At 34.6% G+C, this 19,481-nt stretch overlaps 1 protein-coding gene across 1 annotated transcript; it reads left to right on the forward strand.

Moving 5' to 3' along the window:
* The first annotated feature begins 1,784 nt into the window (after positions 1–1,784).
* LOC114393727 (brefeldin A-inhibited guanine nucleotide-exchange protein 5-like) lies at positions 1,785–19,318 on the forward strand. The gene is made up of 33 exons (XM_028355151.1): positions 1,785–2,274; positions 2,468–2,540; positions 2,711–2,939; positions 3,048–3,169; positions 3,254–3,312; positions 4,639–4,696; positions 4,777–4,861; positions 4,960–5,163; positions 5,238–5,296; positions 5,390–5,459; positions 5,539–5,607; positions 7,508–7,630; positions 7,711–7,764; positions 7,850–7,938; positions 8,063–8,159; positions 8,272–8,370; positions 8,479–8,670; positions 8,797–8,907; positions 8,996–9,180; positions 9,374–9,997; positions 10,189–10,606; positions 11,148–11,387; positions 11,487–11,610; positions 11,703–11,851; positions 12,530–12,886; positions 13,145–13,311; positions 13,397–13,659; positions 15,438–15,610; positions 15,690–15,803; positions 16,298–16,434; positions 16,538–16,868; positions 17,667–17,762; positions 18,860–19,318. Exons 1-33 carry the CDS (start codon positions 2,160–2,162, stop codon positions 18,920–18,922), a joined length of 5,349 nt encoding a protein of 1,782 aa, XP_028210952.1. The 5' UTR covers positions 1,785–2,159; the 3' UTR covers positions 18,923–19,318.
* The last annotated feature ends 163 nt before the right edge of the window (positions 19,319–19,481 follow it).

Genomic DNA, 19,481 nt, shown 5'->3' on the forward strand with positions numbered 1-19,481 from the left:
GATATCCCGAAGTTAAAATTTAGGTAAGAAGATTTTTATTTAAGGAATTGATATTTTCAAATAAATACTGATTCATACATGCCTAAATATTAAACTTTTATCACTTATTTAAAGGACAATTAATTGCTAATCATAATACACCGTGTGTTTTTAAGATTATTATGATTAGAGTTTTTAATAATTTGATGAGATATCAAAGTATCCTATTATTTCTACAGGTCTTGATTTTTTTACTCATTATAAGATTAATGATTATATATATATATGTATGGTACATCATATAACCTAGGCTACTTTAATTGAGTATTGCGTTTAGTGTGGGGCTAGTCCAGCCACACCGTTTTAATATATGTTAAATGACTTACATCAATAATTAAATGATAATCACAATTCTAATAGAGGCTTCAACTTTTTGTCTCAACGACTCAACGTCAGATACCTAAACGCCTTTTCTAATTCTTAGTACGTCATCTTCACCTTCTCACTCAATATTTATATCTATATTTCAAATAATTAATCAACTAACAAACTACGGCTTATGTTTTTTTTTAAGAGAACTACGGCTTATGTGAGTCCCGCTGCATTGTAGACTGTGGTGGTATTGTATGATATATCAAGAATGCAAACCACACGGTGTTGTCACTTAATTAACCTTTTTCAACACAAATCATCTTTTAATCTTTAAAAAGGATTATCATTATTGTTGTTAGTTATTTCATAATATCAATTGCCAGCATAAAATAAATCTTCACCCGATCGCATATAAAAATCCAGATAGTTGTATGATGACATTTCGGACATAATGAAAAAATAAATTTCATGTTCATTCCATTAACAAAATTGTGGCTATATATCATAATTACAAGAGAGATCCTAGACTATATACAAAAATATATTGACATATATTCTAACACATAAAATTAAGTCTTCACCTGATCCCAAGTAAAATTTTACATATGCATGAATTGTTCATAAGAAATAAAATAAAAAAATATTGGTTTAAGTTATAATAATTTTTATCTATAATATTAGTTATCTAAGTTAACAATAAATAAATAAGAGAACAAGATAAAAGTTAAAACCAAGAATAAATAAACAAAATTGATGAAACCTGAGTAATGACTAAAGACTCGTCCGTTTTAAATCGTGTTTCTAAATCCATCATTAATTAGTTTCACGTTATCAACTATTTTAAAAATATGATTTTTACAGAGGATTAAGAAACCATGTATTCTAATTTATAATTTATAATATAGAAGCAAAATTTAAATATGAAGGTTAATGAAATGGGTTAAAAGAATATACCTAAAAATAGGTTTTGCATGAATAATATTATTTTAATACTTAATAACAAAAAAAAATATACTACATTTCTTAACACAAAATAAAAAAAAGTTAATCTTAATACAAACACCAGAATAAAAAAAAAAGTTAATCTTAATACAAACACCTCCTTAATTTTATATATTGGATTCTCGGGTGTTTCTTTCTGTGCTTCCGGAATTGCTTCCTGCACTTCTTTCTGGAATTCCGGAAGCAACATGGAAAGTGCGGTAAGAAATTTGGAGTGTGCAGGAAGCAATTGCCTGGATTCTCACGTTGGTGGTGGCCATGCATGATCTATACAAAAGCCCAAAGCCCCAAACACAGATCCGGAATGAATCTGATCAATCTCTAATACATTGTTGGCTCAAAATGAGAGAAAAAAATTAGACCAAAATAATAATAATTAAAAGGTGAAAAAAAAAAACACAAAAGTGTATTGCACAGTAGCCCCCGTCTTCCAAAATTTAGCTACGACTACGAGGCATGTTCTAAAATTTTCAGCTTGGGGAAAAATTAGAATAGTTTTGTTGGTTTTGGCTCTGCGTTACTAATACAGACATAAAAACATTTAAAGACAGATCTACGCCCTTCTTTCTCTCCATTTTCTCAGATCTCTCTCTCAGTCTTCCCAGCTTCAATTCTCCCTCTCCTCCGGCATCCAATTCCGTCGCCGCCGGACAACTCACATTCCCCGTCACAATACGATCTCGTTTCCGATTTCGGATCATCTTCAATTGCGATTCGCCCGCATTCCGCTTCCCAATTCCACGTCATCCGTGATCTGAACGCGCGTTGCACCGTAGCGCAATTTCGCCGCCTGAGAGTGAGACAAAATGGCCGGAGGTGCCGCCGGGGGTTTCGTCACTCGAGCATTCGATTCAATTCTCAAGGAGTGTTCTTCTGCCAAGAAGTTTCCCGAACTTGAGAAAGCTATTCAGAATTACACAGGTCACAGCCCTAGATCCACTGCTTCCTTCTCTATCTTACGCTTTCAATTCTATTTGATGCTTTCTCTTTTCGATTGTGATAAGATAGCCATCCGCTCCGTTGTTCGATTGCTGGCATTGATTCTTTAGTTCATGTAGTTGTGATGTCATTGATTATTTAGTTATGCTTTGTGTGTGCTCTGTTATCGTTACAGATATAACGAAAGAGCTCAGCCAGAAAAAGCAGAGTGAGGTCAATCAAGCTGCACCTTCAGCTGAATCTGGGAGGTAAGATTTTTAGAATAAGCATACTTAGGATGATGTTGCGTTTTGAAATTTTGTAGTTTTAGGTTTGGTAAATTTGGGTATGGCAAATGGGTAATGGATAGTCCTTAGTTAGTGGAATGGGATCGAACTTTCTGTTAATTCAATGCTTGGATTATATTGGTTTGTACTAGCATGAATGAAACTGAAGGTGGAGTGGCAACTAGGACAGAAGCAGATCAGTCACAGAAGGCTGAGCATGCTTCAGATGACAGGGCTAAGATTGGAAACATTAATGTTGTTTTGGCTAGTGCTGGGAATACACTTGAAGGAGCTGATGCAGAGCTTATTTTAAATCCTCTCCGTCTCGCGTTTGAGACTAAGAACTTGAAAATCCTTGAATCTGCTTTGGATTGTCTTCATGTACGTGCATGCTTTCTTGACTCTGATCAATAAGATGTTCAACCAGTCCTTATGGCACTTCTTCATGCTAAATAGTTCACTTACTATGCGTAACTGTTGTGAATACAGAAACTTATTGCGTATGACCATTTGGAGGGAGATCCTGGGTTAGAGGGTGGTAAAAATGTTCCATTGTTTACAGACATTCTAAACATGGTTTGCAGTTGTGTTGACAATTCATCACCTGACAGGTATGCAAACCACTACGGGTATTTAATGCTTACGAGATATATATTTCCTGTTATAACTATTCATTTTTAAAAACCAACATGCAGTACTATTCTCCAAGTGCTGAAGGTTCTTCTTACTGCGGTGGCTTCTACTAAATTCAGAGGTATGTTTTTTGTAAAATAAAAAGAATCCATTGTTTTGTTATCTATGTCTTCTGATAACATGTGTAACAGACATAAAATCTGTAATCAATAATATAAATTTCTGTTCAAGGTATCTTTCAATTTCTAGTGTGTGGTAAATAAAATAGAAATTCTTTAAATGCAATTTAAATTATTAATGCAATGTTTATTTAAAGCTTAGATGAAGGTTTTAGCTAAAGGAGCTTAATATGCATTTTTTTCTCTTCTGCTAATGAGAATTTTGCACACATTTGATGACCATAGCAGAGTTAGTTGGAAACGATGGTAAAAGAGTAGGCTCAGAATTGCATGTAATCTATCGGAAGGGCTAATTTACTTTGGTTTGGCTGCTTTTTTATTCAAGGGGAAATTCAATTTACTCGTTTCCTTATTTTTTATGTTATAGTACTGTTTTTTTCTCTGAGAAAGTCATAAGGGCTTTTGTCTAGAATTTGGCCATTAATCTACTTTGTGTTCCGTCTTGGAAGTATATCTCTCAGGGATTCACTTCCTTTAGACCACATATTTCTGTACCTTTTGATAATGTTTATCTCTTTGGGTTGGGAAGGATGTTTGAGGGGAAGTGTCTCTTTTTTAGAGGCCTTTGTTTTCCTTTAGAATATGTTTCTGGGATATAAACATGGTTTATAGTTGCAATTGAAGATTGACAATAGTTATTATGATTTCATGTTACTCAGGCAATTATTGATGGGTTGACTTGTTTGAAGAATTAGCTTGGATAATTTAATGAGCTAGGGCCTCTTTTTCCCCTTTATGCTGTTAGCTTCAGGGTTCTGCTGCTTGCCTCTAGGTTTTTGTTTGACTTGATTCTCTTCATTTTCTGGTACTTTTTTTTTTTATCAAATTCAAGTACTATGAGATTGGAAGTTGAGACTTGCAAGTGCTCCAATTAGGCATGATTGGAAATCAGTTGGTGCCAAACTATTTGTGTCAAGAAAAAGGGAAACAATCACTAATATAAAAACAAGATTACTAATGCATTCTTGTCTTCTTTCATGCATTATATAAAATAGAAAGATGTGTACATTTGAGGCTTAGACCAATGTTTGTGTACAAATTATTTGTACTGTACTGCATACATTTGTTGTGCTTTTCCTGCCCTTTTTCTATGCCAGCCTAGTCATTTATATTGGTGTTGTGGTTAGAAAACCACCTGTTGATACCAGAAGATGTTTATAGTATTCTAAGATGCTTTGGACTGCTTTTCCTTTCTCTGTTTTTAATATATATATTTCTTTTTTCCTTCTTTTTTGTATGATTTTTGAATTTTTATTTACACCATTCAGTACATGGCGAACCTTTACTGGGAGTTATCAGAGTATGCTACAATATTGCTCTGAATAGGTATTAATCTTTTCTATTCTGTCTTCAAGTGTTGTTATTGTTAATCTATAATACTGAGATTCATTGTTTTGGATTTGTAGCAAGAGTCCTATAAACCAAGCAACGTCAAAGGCAATGCTGACACAGATGATCAGCATCACTTTCAGGAGAATGGAAACTGATCCGGTGGGGCTTCTAAAATTCCTTAGTATTAAGCATATTAGCATATTTGACTTATGGCTTTTGTAGTAATTTTTTTTAGTATTGCCTAACAAAATTTCCAGGTTGAAGCGTCATCTGGTTCCGGTGGGCATGCAATTTCAAAGGCAGCTTCAGCAGAGAATTTAAACACAAAATCCGATGAATCTTCAATGGGAGACTCAAATGAAAAAGAAATGACTTTAGGTGATGCACTTAGTCAAGCCAAGGATGCATCTCCAACATCTCTTGAGGAACTTCAGAATCTTGCTGGAGGTGCTGATATAAAGGTAAATCAATTGTATAGTTATATATTGAACCCTAGCATGTCCTTATTATGACAAGATTGTGTTGTCTTGTATAGGGCCTAGAAGCGGTACTGGACAAGGCTGTACATACTGAAGATGGTAAAAAGATTACACGGTATGAAATATGAATATGATATAGTACCTTGAGATATCCATTGTATGATTTACTCTGAATAGTTGATTAACTATCAATCTTACTTTTGTCAAGTGGGATTGATTTGGAGAGCATGAGTATAGTACAACGTGATGCTTTGTTGGTATTCCGCACTCTTTGCAAGGTTGGTTCTCTAACTTTAACTATAGCTTTGTGGTTAATTTCTTGTGAACATTATATATACTTCTTAATTTATTTGACAGATGGGTATGAAGGAAGATAATGATGAAGTTACAACGAAGACGAGGATATTGTCTCTTGAGCTTCTTCAGGTTATACAGTGATTTCAGCTTCAGTTACTAGTTAGTTAATAGGTGCAGGATAATGCATTGGAATATTTTATTACTTGTAGTCACGCAGAAGTAATTATTTGCTTTATTTTAGTAATTATGAGCCAACTTGTTGGTGCATGGTACATTTTATTTTATGTGGCAGACTTTGGCCCTGTTTGGATAAGCTTCTTTGTAAGCGCTTATAGGAGACAAAAATAAGAAGAATTTTTTTTCCCACAGTTAAAATCAGTTTTTTGGAGAAGTTAAAATTGTTTAGTTTATCCAAAAATCTAATTTTAATTTATACATAAGCTAATTTTAGATTATGAGACAATCTTATTTAATCTTTTTTGGAGATTCTTAACCAAATAAGGCCTTTGTGTTGTTCAATGATGTTACCCTTGGTTGAGATCTAGAACGATATATTGTAGTTAGAAACTGAGCGAACCACCTAAATAACTGTGTCATCTGGCAGCTGGTTAACTTTCAGGTTAACTGTGGAACTGCCAACAAATCCTAAGAGTAACTCAAGCATTGTTATAATGCACTCTAACACAGAGAAACAAAATTTATAATATTTTGTCTTGGTGTTGTTATTTGTATTTAATGCAGAGCCTTATGCAAGGATGACATCATAATTTTTATTTTTTTATCATTCTTTGAAATATGTCATCTTTCTATTTCTTCTTTTATTAAATTACTGTAGTATACTAGTTTATATATGTAGAATTGTAAATTAGTATACTAGTTTATATACGGGAAGTGGTTTGCTTGAAAGAAATGCTATGTGTGCTGGCATATGATATTTATTATGGGAAGTCTAATTCTATATGAGTTGGGGTGGACTAGTTTGAACCAGTTCATGAAACTGTTATTACTGCAATCCTTGTGTGGTAGAGACCAAAGACCATGCAAAAGAAGATAAAGTAGTATTACTCAATATTAGCAAACAAAACATGAGTATTTCTCTCTCTCCCCTCGGCGTAATAATCATCTCCTAAACATGAATATTGAATACCCATTCCAGCATAACTAACTTGCCAAGTCAGCAACTTCTCATAGCTTCTCTCCATGTTACCCCTGTTTATCTCTTCAGGTATACTGTATACATTACATCTTCCATACCCTGAGCCCTTGATCTGGTCCGTTAACCAGCTAGTCTTGATTTTTCCCAATAGTCTCTTTTTTCACATCATTGGGCCCAACATTGTAGCTAGTAGTTGATTTCTTTACCTAAATGATAAGTAAATACAGAAATTCCCTTCTGGATTCTTTCAATAAATTATATTATCTATTAAAGTTAAAACCAGAAATAGGTGAATCAATATACATATGGAAATGCAAGTATAGTCTTGTACTCTTGTTATAGAAATTGTAAGGGTTGGGAAAGGTTACTGCTTGTATAAGTAACCTAGTATTATTGAATAGTTAGTTATTAATTTTAATTTTTTATTAATTAAAAATAAGAAGAAAGCTTCCATGTGAATGATTCCTAGTAGGTAGACACAGAGATTCCTTCAAGAGAAAATACATAATGTAAACGAATACAAAATGAAAGGCGAAGAATACAAGAGATGGCCTCAATAATTCAGTGGTTCAAGATCTTAAAAGGCTCTCAAAAAAGAATCCACTGTACCACTACCAGCTACTGCTATTGTACTGTTGGTTCAAGAAATGATTTGTTGAGCAGAAAATAGATGACACAACTGGTTTTTTATTGTTGATTAATATAATTTTCAGTTCTGCCCATTATAAGGCTAGACTATATCATTAAGTGGGAATAGATAGGATAGGAGCATATATTCCATCCTTGTTCTTCACATTTGATATTCAAGCTTTTCATTCTTTGACAGTTACTATTTTGACTGTTCAGTCACATGCTTGTTATGTTATTTTTCAGGGTTTGCTGGAGGGAGTCAGCCACTCATTTACAAAGAACTTCCATTTTATTGATTCAGTGAAGGCATATCTTTCATATGCATTGTTACGAGCTTCAGTTTCACAATCCCCTGTTATATTTCAGGTTTTCTTGAATTGCATTACCTTTCTTTACGTAAAGTATCTATATGTGTAAATTGTGATATTCATGTTCTTTCTTGGCAGTATGCAACTGGAATATTCTTGGTGCTGTTATTGCAATTCAGGGAGAGTCTCAAAGTATGTATGCCATTCTGTAGATTTTGCAGAAGCTTCTTAATGTTAATTTGATGTCTCATTTGTTTTTACACTGTTTTGTTTCCAGGGTGAAATAGGCATCTTCTTTCCATTGATTGTTCTTAGACCACTGGATGGATTAGAATTTCCTGTCAACCAAAAACTTAGTGTTCTTCGGTATAATGTTCTTCCTGGTTGATTAAAATATTGCTTGTGTTATAAACTTTTTGTTAATGAACTTTCTTGTGTTGTTTGCCATTTCTTTTCCTCATTGTTAATTTGGTTTAGTGTGGGTTTGCAGGATGTTAGAGAAAGTATGTAAGGACCCACAGATGCTTGTTGACATCTTTGTGAATTATGATTGTGATCTTGAGGCACCAAACTTGTTTGAACGAATGGTATTATCTTACAGAGCAATCTTTTATTGCATTATAGACAGCATGGAAATTAGTTATGTCCTCTTTGGTAAATATAATAATAATCTCTGTTATTTTCAAATTCAATTTGTAGGTTACTACTCTGTCCAAAATAGCTCAAGGAACTCAAAATACCGATCCAAATTCTGCTGCTGTTTCTCAAACAGCTTCAATTAAAGGCTCATCACTTCAAGTAGGTTTAGTTGTTGCCTTTTTGTTTGAAATCAAATAATTCATTGAGTGGATTCTTTTTTTCTTAATAAAGTTGCTGATTGATCCCATTTTCTTTTATCCTTCCCAGGGTCTTGTGAGTGTGCTTAAATCACTAGTTGATTGGGAGCAATCACATAAGGAGTTGGAAAAGATAAAGAATAATCAGCAAGAAGGGATTTCAGCTGGAGATTCTTCTGAAATAAGATCCAGGGAAGATGTAACCAGTGATTTTGAGAAGGCTAAGGCTCATAAATCCACATTGGAGGCTGCCATTGCTGAGGTATTGATCATGTTTTCTTTAATCTTTTTTAACAGGGAAGAGATTTGTCTTGACTTTTCACCTTCTGTTGCATAATATGATCAGGCTATTGTTGGGGGCTGACTTATGGTTTTAATAATCTTTTAGTTCAACAGAAAACCAATGAAGGGGGTGGAATATCTAATATCAAATAAGTTGGTGGAAAACACACCTGCTTCAGTTGCTCAATTTTTTAAAAACACTCCCAATTTGGACAAGGTTGTGACTCTTCTCTTGTACTGCAATTTAATTTTTTATCTACACATCCAAGTTTGGTCTGGAATATATAACTGTTGGTTGCTTTCAGGCTACAATTGGTGACTATTTAGGTCAACATGAAGAGTTTCCCCTTGCTGTGATGCATGCTTATGTAGATTCCATGAAATTTTCTGGATTTAAATTTGATACTGCAATCAGGGAGTTTCTTAAAGGGTTCCGACTTCCTGGGGAAGCTCAAAAGATAGATCGAATCATGGAAAAGTTTGCAGAGAGGTAATGGCTTTTCTGTACTTGCAAGTGTCTCAGGGTGTTTTATAAGGTGTCAAATCTTGGTTGATTGTCATGTCATAATGTCTACTTACACTTTATATTTCGTGGGCATGATACCTTGCACGGTTGTACCTGTACTGATAATTTATATCTTTTGTACTAATAGCAGTGTCTTTGTGCATGTTGTCTATGACAGATACTGTGCAGACAATCCTGGCCTTTTTAAAAATGCAGATACAGCTTATGTTCTAGCTTATGCTGTTATTATGTTAAATACTGATGCTCATAACCCAATGGTGTGGCCCAAGATGTCCAAGTCAGATTTTGTTCGCATGAATGCCAGGGATGATCTGGATGAATGTGCTCCTAAAGAACTACTAGAAGAGATCTATGATTCCATTGTCAAAGAGGAGATTAAAATGAAAGATGACACATCTTTAATAGGAAAAAGCAGCAGACAGAAACCAGAGGGTGAAGAAGGACGCCTTGTCAGTATTCTTAACCTAGCACTCCCAAAGAGGAAGTCATCCGGAGATGCGAAGTCTGAAAGTGAGGACATCATTAAGAAAACACAAGCTATATTCAGGAATAAAGGGGTGAAAAGAGGAGTTTTCTACACTGCCCAGCAGATTGAACTTGTAAGGCCTATGGTTGAAGCCGTCGGGTGGCCTTTGCTTGCTACTTTTTCTGTAACTATGGAGGAAGGTGAAAATAAGTCTCGTGTTGTTTTGTTGATGGAGGGATTTAAAGCTGGCATACATATTACGTTTGTGCTTGGAATGGATACCATGCGTTATGCATTTCTAACATCTCTGGTCAGGTATATGTGTTCCTGTACCCCCCATCCCACATCCCTCAAAAAACTGTCGCTTTGATTATCGTAAGTTATTTGCTTTTTCTTTATTTTGACATGCTAGGGAAGTAGCATGCTTTGTGCATGAGTACAGGATGACAACTTTGATGTTTGGTGCAGTTGACAATATTCATTTAGTTTCTTTGTTGACACCTCAGGTTTACTTTCTTGCATGCCCCCAAGGAAATGCGCAGTAAAAATGTGGAAGCTTTGCGGACACTGTTGGTTCTATGTGACTCAGACATGAACTCTCTTCAAGACACATGGAATGCAGTTCTGGAATGTGTTTCTCGCCTCGAATTTATAACGTCATCTCCTTCAATTTCTGCCACTGTTATGCATGGGTCAAACCAAATCTCCAAGGATGGTGTTGTTCAATCTCTGAAAGAATTAGCTGCGAAACCTGCGGAACAAATTTTCATGAATAGTGTTAAACTACCTAGCGATTCAGTTGTGGAATTCTTCACTGCTCTCTGTGGTGTATCAGCTGAAGAGCTAAAACAAACTCCAGCTCGTGTCTTCAGCTTGCAGAAGCTTGTTGAAATTAGTTATTACAATATGGCTCGTATACGAATGGTATATATTTTATCAACTTACAAGTGCATATTTTTCCTTGATCATTTTGACATTTCATGTCTTATAAATTGCATTTGGTAGGGTTTTCTGCTTACTTTATCTTTTGAGCTATTGGACTTATATTATTGTTAATTTTTGTTTTCAATGTCTTGGCTCAAATGTATTGTTTTCCTAGTGGAAAAGCCTTTTACATTTATTAATTGGATATAGTTTCTGCAATATATAATGTTGGGAAAAACCCAAGTCTTGGCTAGAGATGGTGTCAAGATAGAGTATATAAGTGGGGACAACCCTCACCCTATTAGCTAGCTTTCGGGGTTGAGTTAGATCCGAACTCACATTCTAAGATAAAATGAGTGCACAATTGCACATATATGTACATGTGTATGAATTTTTTATAACTTCTGAGGAAGGATTTGAAAATGTGATTTTGCTCAAGCTATCTGTTACCAATATCATTGTGCTTCCATCTCCTGTAATAATATTTTCTTTTGATGCTGCTCTGAATGCATTTCTAAGCTCTCGTTGTTATGCTTTTCAGGTCTGGGCTAGAATCTGGTCTGTCCTAGCAAATCACTTTATATCAGCAGGGAGTCATCATGATGAGAAAATTGCTATGTATGCCATAGATTCTCTAAGACAACTTAGTATGAAGTATTTGGAGCGTGCTGAACTGGCCAATTTCTCTTTCCAAAATGATATTCTTAAACCATTTGTTGTTCTTATGCGGAATAGTCAAAGTGAATCCAAAAGGAGGCTAATTGTTGACTGCATTGTCCAGGTGTAGTGGGCATTAGTTCTGAGTCCTGATTCTTGCATTTGAGCTCAATATCATTGGATATATTTACTAAAATTTAGCCAGCACTGTTTCCTATCGCAGATGATAAAATCTAAGGTTGGAAGCATAAAGTCTGGGTGGCGTAGTGTATTTATGATTTTTACAGCTTCTGCAGATGATGAAATGGAATCAATTGTTGATAGTGCATTTGAAAATGTTGAGCAGGGTAAGAATAATTTTCTTTGTCTGTGTCATTGCAGTCTAAGTCTAAGTCTACTATTGCATTTGTGGTGTATCTAACGCATGGACATTTTACAGTCATCTTAGAACACTTTGATCAAGTAGTGGGAGACTGTTTCATGGATTGCGTGAATTGTCTGATCAGGTTTGCCAACAATAAAACTTCGCATCGTATTAGCTTGAAGGCTATTGCACTCCTGCGGATCTGTGAGGACCGTCTTGCAGAGGTTTGTTGGGTTATCTGTAGGAAATTACTTTTCTGAATAGGAAGATTACACACACCCATTCATACATGCACACATCAAAAGAATGAAACTGGGTAGACGTTTATATCAATGTCCATCCACTACCCTTATCTAGGATCTATTTCTATGGTATGTTTTTCTGGGGGTTTGATTTCTCAAAGTACAGAGATGATACAATGTTTGAATATTATTTTTCCAAATCATTGATCTTTTCATAAGATGAGACCTTTTAGTGATATTGTAAATGCTGTATAGGTCCTATTGTAAGTAGTATAGACCTGTGAGCAGCTTAGTGCTACTACCTATGCACTTTATGAATACCTTTCTGTAAAATGTAAACATAAATCATTAACAATGAAAACATTCGTATTACTCTTTCTAAATTTTCTGAACTTCTGCATGGTATCAGAGTTAACACAAGAAAAAAAAAAAAAGCTCTGGCTTGATATTGCATTTATATCTGCCATTGTTCAAAACAGATTTTTATGGGAAAACTAAAGGGATCATGCTAACTTTGCTCCTGATTTTGTGTAATGTATGCTGAAATGTACATTGTTTCAGGATTTGGAAAATATTTATTTATTTTACTGTCAATTATTGGTTCCTTTCCTTGCGTTGATGCCCCTTTTTTAAGTGGTTTTAATTGTTTGTCTGCTTAAGGGTCTTATTCCTGGAGGTGCTTTAATGCCTATTGATGCTACTTTGGATGCAACTTTCGATGTAACTGAGCATTATTGGTTCCCAATGCTGGCTGGTTTATCTGATCTAACATCAGATCAAAGGCCAGAGGTCAGAAGTTGTGCACTTGAAGTCTTGTTTGATTTACTGAATGAAAGAGGTAGCAAGTTCTCCACAGCATTTTGGGAGAGTATTTTTCATCGAGTTCTATTTCCAATTTTTGATCATGTGAGACATGCTGGGAAAGAGGGCTTTGTTTCTCCTGATGATGATTGGTTTCGTGAAACAAGCATACATTCGCTTCAGCTGCTATGCAACCTTTTCAACACATTCTATAAGGTAAAGAATTAACAGTATTGTTTTCTATTCCAGTAACTTTAAAAAGCATACATTTGAAATTTTTGCTTATAAAAAAGTTAGCAGACATGGTCTTACAGTTTTAATTGGAAAATTGCCTGAGTTGACTTTGTTAGTTTCTTGTATTAGATGCTTTTGTTATCTTATAAATTATGTATGAAATTTAGGCCATTCTGTTCAGCATTTATCTGATTGCTGTTAAATTTTAAAAAGATTACTCATGAGGAATCTTGTTTCCAGGAGGTTTGTTTTATGTTGCCTCCACTACTGGGTCTGCTGTTAGATTGTGCCAAAAAGACAGATCAAACAGTGGTCTCAATATCTCTTGGTGCTTTGGTGCATCTCATTGAAGTTGGTGGACATCAATTCAGTGAAAATGACTGGGATACGTTGCTTAAAAGCATAAGGTGTAAATTTTTTCCTATTTTCTGAAGATCCATTTTTGTTATTCTAATATCAACTGTAAAACATTTATTTAATCTTGATCTCCAGAGATGCTTCATACACTACACAACCTCTAGAGCTGCTTAATGTGTTAAGTTTTGAAAATCTGAGGAACCATGGAAGCATTATTAGTGATTCTGAAGGCAACACAGGTGACAGTGGGACCACGAGGTCTATTGACAATGAGGTAATTGGTGACCATCAACTTGATGTCAATAGTAATGAGAAATTGTCCCCACTGGCATCCTCAAATACAAATGCTGATGGAGTGGAAGATTCTGTATCACAGACAATTGTAGATCAGTCTGAAGGTTAGTTTATTTATTTATTTTTTTGTTTCTAATTTTTAGTTGGGTGCGTATTTAAACATGTGCATGTCTTTAGTCAGATAAGTGAGAAGTGATATCAAGTATCAAATAGATTAGTCTCACAAAAATTAGCTTACTGAAAAAAAGAATAAAAAAGTGAAATATTGCATTCAAAATTGCCACATCTCATGGTGGGGCCTCAGTGACTACTTTTAGGGGTGGTTATGAGTCGGATTGGATTGGAACCATTACATTTTTTTATCCAATCCAATTAATTTTAATCAATTTGGATAAGATTTTGTCTAGTTTAAGTCTGTAATCCGATCCAAACCAATCCGATTATAAATGGATTAGATCGGATCGGGTCATCGAATTTATTATTAAAATAATAAAAATAAAAAAATATAAAAAATTAGGAAAGTGATTCTAATAGTATGCAATTTAATACATTTAACTCAACTATTTTTTTACTAATAGTCTAATATTAAACATGTTCGATTCCTAGTTAAAAATTAAACTATGTTATAATTATATTAATAAACTAATGATTGATCAGTAGCATTAAAATGAAAAAAATACAATGAAATTGGGTGGATCAGATTGGATTTTCAAAAGCAAAATTCGAGAGCCTATTTGAACTCACTGGATTTGAAAATTTTCAATCGGATCCGAACGTTGGATTGGTTTGGATTCACCGGGTTATCGGATTCATCCGAATTCGTGGCTGCCCCTAACTACTTTAAATAGAAAAATGAAGTGTGGATTGGGCATTAAATGATGAGAAAGTCTTGTATAGACACAGCCCTACCACATCATCTTTAGACACATCCAATAAAAAATTTACACATCATTAAAAGTTAAAAATTACACACCATCCAAAAATAAAAACAATATCTCTCTCTCCAATCCAACTGTTTTTGTCTCTTTCTCTCTCGCACACTCTCTCCTCTTACTTCCTCCATCCATGAAAGCAAAACTTCACAGGCACCAATGTCCTCACAACATCAGACAGAGAGTAAAAAATGTAAATCATCCTCCTTGGTGCCTCCCAGGCCCCCTTTCCTCTTCGTTTACTCTCTTGGACACAAGAGGCATTCCTCTTCCAGCATCATTTACCAATTTTTGTGTGGACGTTGGCTGAGTTCTGGAACCCGAATCAGAGAACGAGAAGAGGAAAATTGGGAGCACTAAGTTGGAGTGGTTGGGGATGGATTTGAACACCGTGATGGGAAGTCAATTGAGGGAATTCCGAAATTAATTTGGGAATTTTGTTCAAAATGGGTCTGGTAATTCACCTTTTCTCACTATGAGGCTGAGAATTATTTTTAAGGCCAAAAAGCTTCAATGAATACTAATAAATAGCTGTAACATCAAGATCTGAACTGTAAATTAACATGAAACTGAAATATGCGGTCTAAATATAAAAAAACAACATATTCTATGAGAGTAAAACTCAGAATGACAGCAACTATTGTATTTAACCATGTGTCTGGTGTATCGAGCAGAAATTTGGTGATAATCCTTTGCAATGGTGAATACCGGAAATTACGAATACCATTTTTTGTTGTTTGGATATGAAATGGGATGTGAGAGAAAGCGAAAGAGACAAAAGGATTGGAGAGAAGGATATTTTATTTTATTTTAGATGTTGTGTAAATTTTTTATTGGATGTGTCTAAAGATGATGTGGTAGAGTTGTGTCTATACAAGACTTTCTCTTAAATGATACCCAAGAACAAATGAGTTTGCTTGATGGTATTAAGGAATTGTTTATTATTGTAGGCCTTCCATCTCCATCAGGAAGAACTCCCAAAGCTGCAGATGGAGGAGGTTTCCAGCGGAGCCAAACCTTAGGTCAACGGATTATGGGAAATATGGAAAATCTCTTCCTTCGAAATCTTACAAAATCTAAAAGCCATATATCTGATGCTTCTCAACCATCTTCTCCAGTTAAGGTATCATGATATCTATAGTGACAATGTAAACTGACTTTTATTATCATGTGAATACATCTCTTATTTTACTCCATTTTAGGCTGCTGATGCTGTAGAGCTTGATACCAAGAATGAGGAGAGTCCTTTGCTGGTAACTGTCAGGGGAAAGTGCATTACACAGTTATTGCTTCTTGGTGCAATTGATGGTATTCAGGTTTGTATGTTTATTTCTTTTCTTTGTTCAGATCTCACATTTTGAGGGTCCCCTAAATTTGTTTGTGTTAAAAAAGGTTGGTAACCTGAAAAGTTTTCAAGGTTTTTGCATTTGTATTAGAAGTGAAATTTTTTATTGACTTTGCTGCCAACTATTTGATTGCTCAAGCTTCTGTGTAGAGTAAGGGCAAAATGTTTTCCCTCTTTTTCCCCCTCTTTCATACAAGGTCTTAGAAAAATGTCAGTATGAGGAAGTACCTCTTCACACTCCGCATGTGAGGAAAAGAGGGAGAAAGTAATTTGAGACCCATCCATTTAAATTTTGGTGGTGGAGGAAGTTTTGGAACCCATCTCCTAGCCTAGCAAAAAATTTCTAATGGGGAGTTTGATAGTCAGATGAAATTTTTGTTTTTAACCTGGCTGTGATGGTCAATGTCAGTTTTGGAGAGAAGCTTAAATATCTTCTTCCAACTATTTTTTTCTAATTATTTGCAGAAGAAATACTGGACAAAATTAAAAGCACAACAGAAGGTTTCTATAATGGACATTTTGCTGTCTTTGTTGGAGTTTGCTGCTTCATATAACTCGTCCACCAATCTTAGAACTCGTATGCACCAAATTCTTGATGAAAGGTAATACAATACTCAGTATCTAATTGTCTTAATTTTGTTCTGGTGGAGTTTCTTTACAATTGGAATATAGGACTTTAAGGATCACTGAATTATTTTTGGACAGGCCACCACTAAATCTTCTTCGTCAGGAATTAGCTGGTACTGGCATATATCTGGACATCTTACAAAAAGCAACTTATGGTTTTGAGGCAAAAAAAGAAAAAATTCCAGAGTCTGATGGATTTCAAGATGTGGACTCTACAGAAGTTAATGACTTGAGTATTACTCAAGATTCTGATGCAGAAGTGAAATTTGAAAGGTTAGCTGAGGACAAACTGGTGTCTTTCTGTGAACAGGTGCTCAGGGAGGCATCTGACCTCCAGTCAATTACTGGAGAAACCACTAACATGGATATTCATCGTGTCTTGGAACTTCGTGCTCCCATCATTGTTAAGGTTTGAAGTTTATTCTCCATGAGAATATATGAAAGTTCACCTGCCTTCTATTCAGTGTCATAGTGTTGCCCGTCGTTTAATTGATTAGGGCATATCGTAAATGTTGCAGCTTAATGTGTAAATAAAATTTATTATAAAGAGTCATTATTTATCTGTGTAAAGGTTTTTACACTACCCATGAACCAGATTATGCCACCTGTTTAGAACCTGTTTTAAACTTCTATTGTTGATGAAAAGCCTTAATATTACCATGGTGTGGCACTTGCTTGCATAAACTGGTAGTGGATCACGGATCACCTTTAATCTCAAAATTATATATATATATATATATATATATATATATAATGTATTTGTAGACTGATTTTAGTTTTATATCTCAAAAAATTGCTAAATCTTCCTTCCATACCATGAGAAGCATAATCTCTCGAGTCTCTAGCTGTCTGTCTTGATTGGCATGCATTGCCACCTTAAAAAAATGCTGCCTTATAATCAATTATGCTCTGCCTGTGGCTGTTTTAAGGTAGTTGCTATGTCCTATATATAAAAAGACTGATTGAATCCAACTTCTACATTCTTGGTTTTCTTCTCATTTTTTTTAGTTTTTTTCTCTTATTATTATTTTTCAAATGCTTTGGATACCTTACATGTCTTTATTTCTTTTCCTATAACAAATCAATTAAAGGAGTACTCGGCTTGAGTTTTTATCTGCTTGTTTTTCAATCTAATTGGATGAATTTCATTGCAGCCTAAGTTTATGCATTCATTTCTGTGCTAATATTTATTTATTAACCTTTTCAGGTGCTTCAAAGCATGTGTTTTATGAACAATAAGATTTTCAGAAGACACCTAAGAGAATTCTACCCATTGCTAACAAAACTTGTTTGCTGTGACCAGGTAATTTCTTGTTTATACAATTATTTAAGACTGCATTTAATTGATAGTTTTGCTTTGTGTGCAATCTGTAATGTATGGATGAAGATTTAAGGGAATGGATGCTCACTGTATAAAACGGAAGTTATTTTTTATTCCATCAGAAGCAGTATTGAGACAGGGACAGTTGAAAGAAAAGGAACTTTTGATATATTCAGTATGTTTCTAATACAAGCTCTAATCTCCCTTTTATAGGGTAAACAACCAAGCCTAAAAAGGGAAATGAGTAAACAATATAAAAAAAAGGATGAATAATCAAGATACAAAGGGTTCGAATCCGGAAACAGCCTCTTTGCATATGCAAGGGTAAGGCTGCGTACAACATCCCTCCCCCATACCTTCGCATAGCGAAGAGCCTCTGGGCAATGGGGTACGAAGTTTAATCAAGATACAAAGGGATCTTTTTCACATTCTAAAATATCTATGATATTTACAATAGGGACAAACCTAAAAAAAATTCTAATTGATTTTCACCAGTGGATTGTTCAACTTACTTTTTGGAAAGAAAAATAGTTATTATTTTGGATGGATAAGTAATTTTTGGGATTCCTCAGCTGCTGCTATATGTATGTCTTTCCTAGGTCGTTATTTGGTTGTTTGCTATATGCTTGTGTCAATACAAATAGAACAATTGAATATGATTTTCATTAAATGCTTTAAATATCCTTTTTACCTGAGGAACACAAATATCAGAATTGGCCTGAAATTGAAAGATGGAAAGGTAATTGTTTGGCTCCTTTAGGTGTGTGCCTTTGTTTAACCATTATTTTGTTGCAATTGCTAATGATACTATGGTTTAATTATAAATTTGGTTCTTACACTTGACAACATCTTTGGTTTTAGTTCTTACACAAAAACCACATTAAATTAGATTAAATGTTCTAATGACAATGTGTATATATCCTTTTCTCATTTAAGGAAATTACTATGTATTGCCAGTAAAAGATAATTCCTCTAAAATACTGGATTCCATTAAAGAACCTGGCTCTTTTTTGTTTTGTTGGGAGGGGGTGTTAAGAAATGCCTCATGTGATGAACTGATAATCCTTTGTTTTGATCAGATGGATGTTCGGGGAGCTCTTGGTGATTTATTCCAAGCACAACTGAAACCTCTTTTACCATAACCGTCTTATAAGCCACTGTTAGGATTCTCAGATATAAACTTCAGGGCATTGCGGATATCAGTTTTAGCTGGCTTGGAAAGAAGAAATATGGTAGCATTTTTTTGTATTAATCTTTTTATGGAAATTTTGTGGTCGTACTAACAGTTTTGTAGAAAAGCAATAGAAATGTAATTTTGGTTTCATCTGACCTCCCAATATTCGTTTGCACTTGACTCAATTTGTTTGTGCAGTATTTGGACAATAGGTGAAAGCTCTGATTGAGGTTTTGAATCAGTCTTTTGTTGTATGATAATAGATGTATACCATGTGAAACCCTTGTCTTTCATGAGAAGGAATATCAAATATTTGCTATTCATAATGTACACTAGAATAATAAAAAAAAAAAGGTAGCAGTTATCCCTCTTTTCTCGTTACTTCGTTTTTTTTTTTTTTGACATGTTCAAACTTCAGGCCTTTATTATGGACGTTACACCTTTACGAGCCCATTTGATTTCTCACTGCCAGTTTTTTATATTTTATCTTTGCCTTTTAATGAATGTGTTCGTGCCTTTCATATAAA

Source organism: Glycine soja, chromosome 17 (assembly GCF_004193775.1).
Source record: "Glycine soja cultivar W05 chromosome 17, ASM419377v2, whole genome shotgun sequence".
Taxonomy (NCBI): domain Eukaryota; kingdom Viridiplantae; phylum Streptophyta; class Magnoliopsida; order Fabales; family Fabaceae; genus Glycine; species Glycine soja.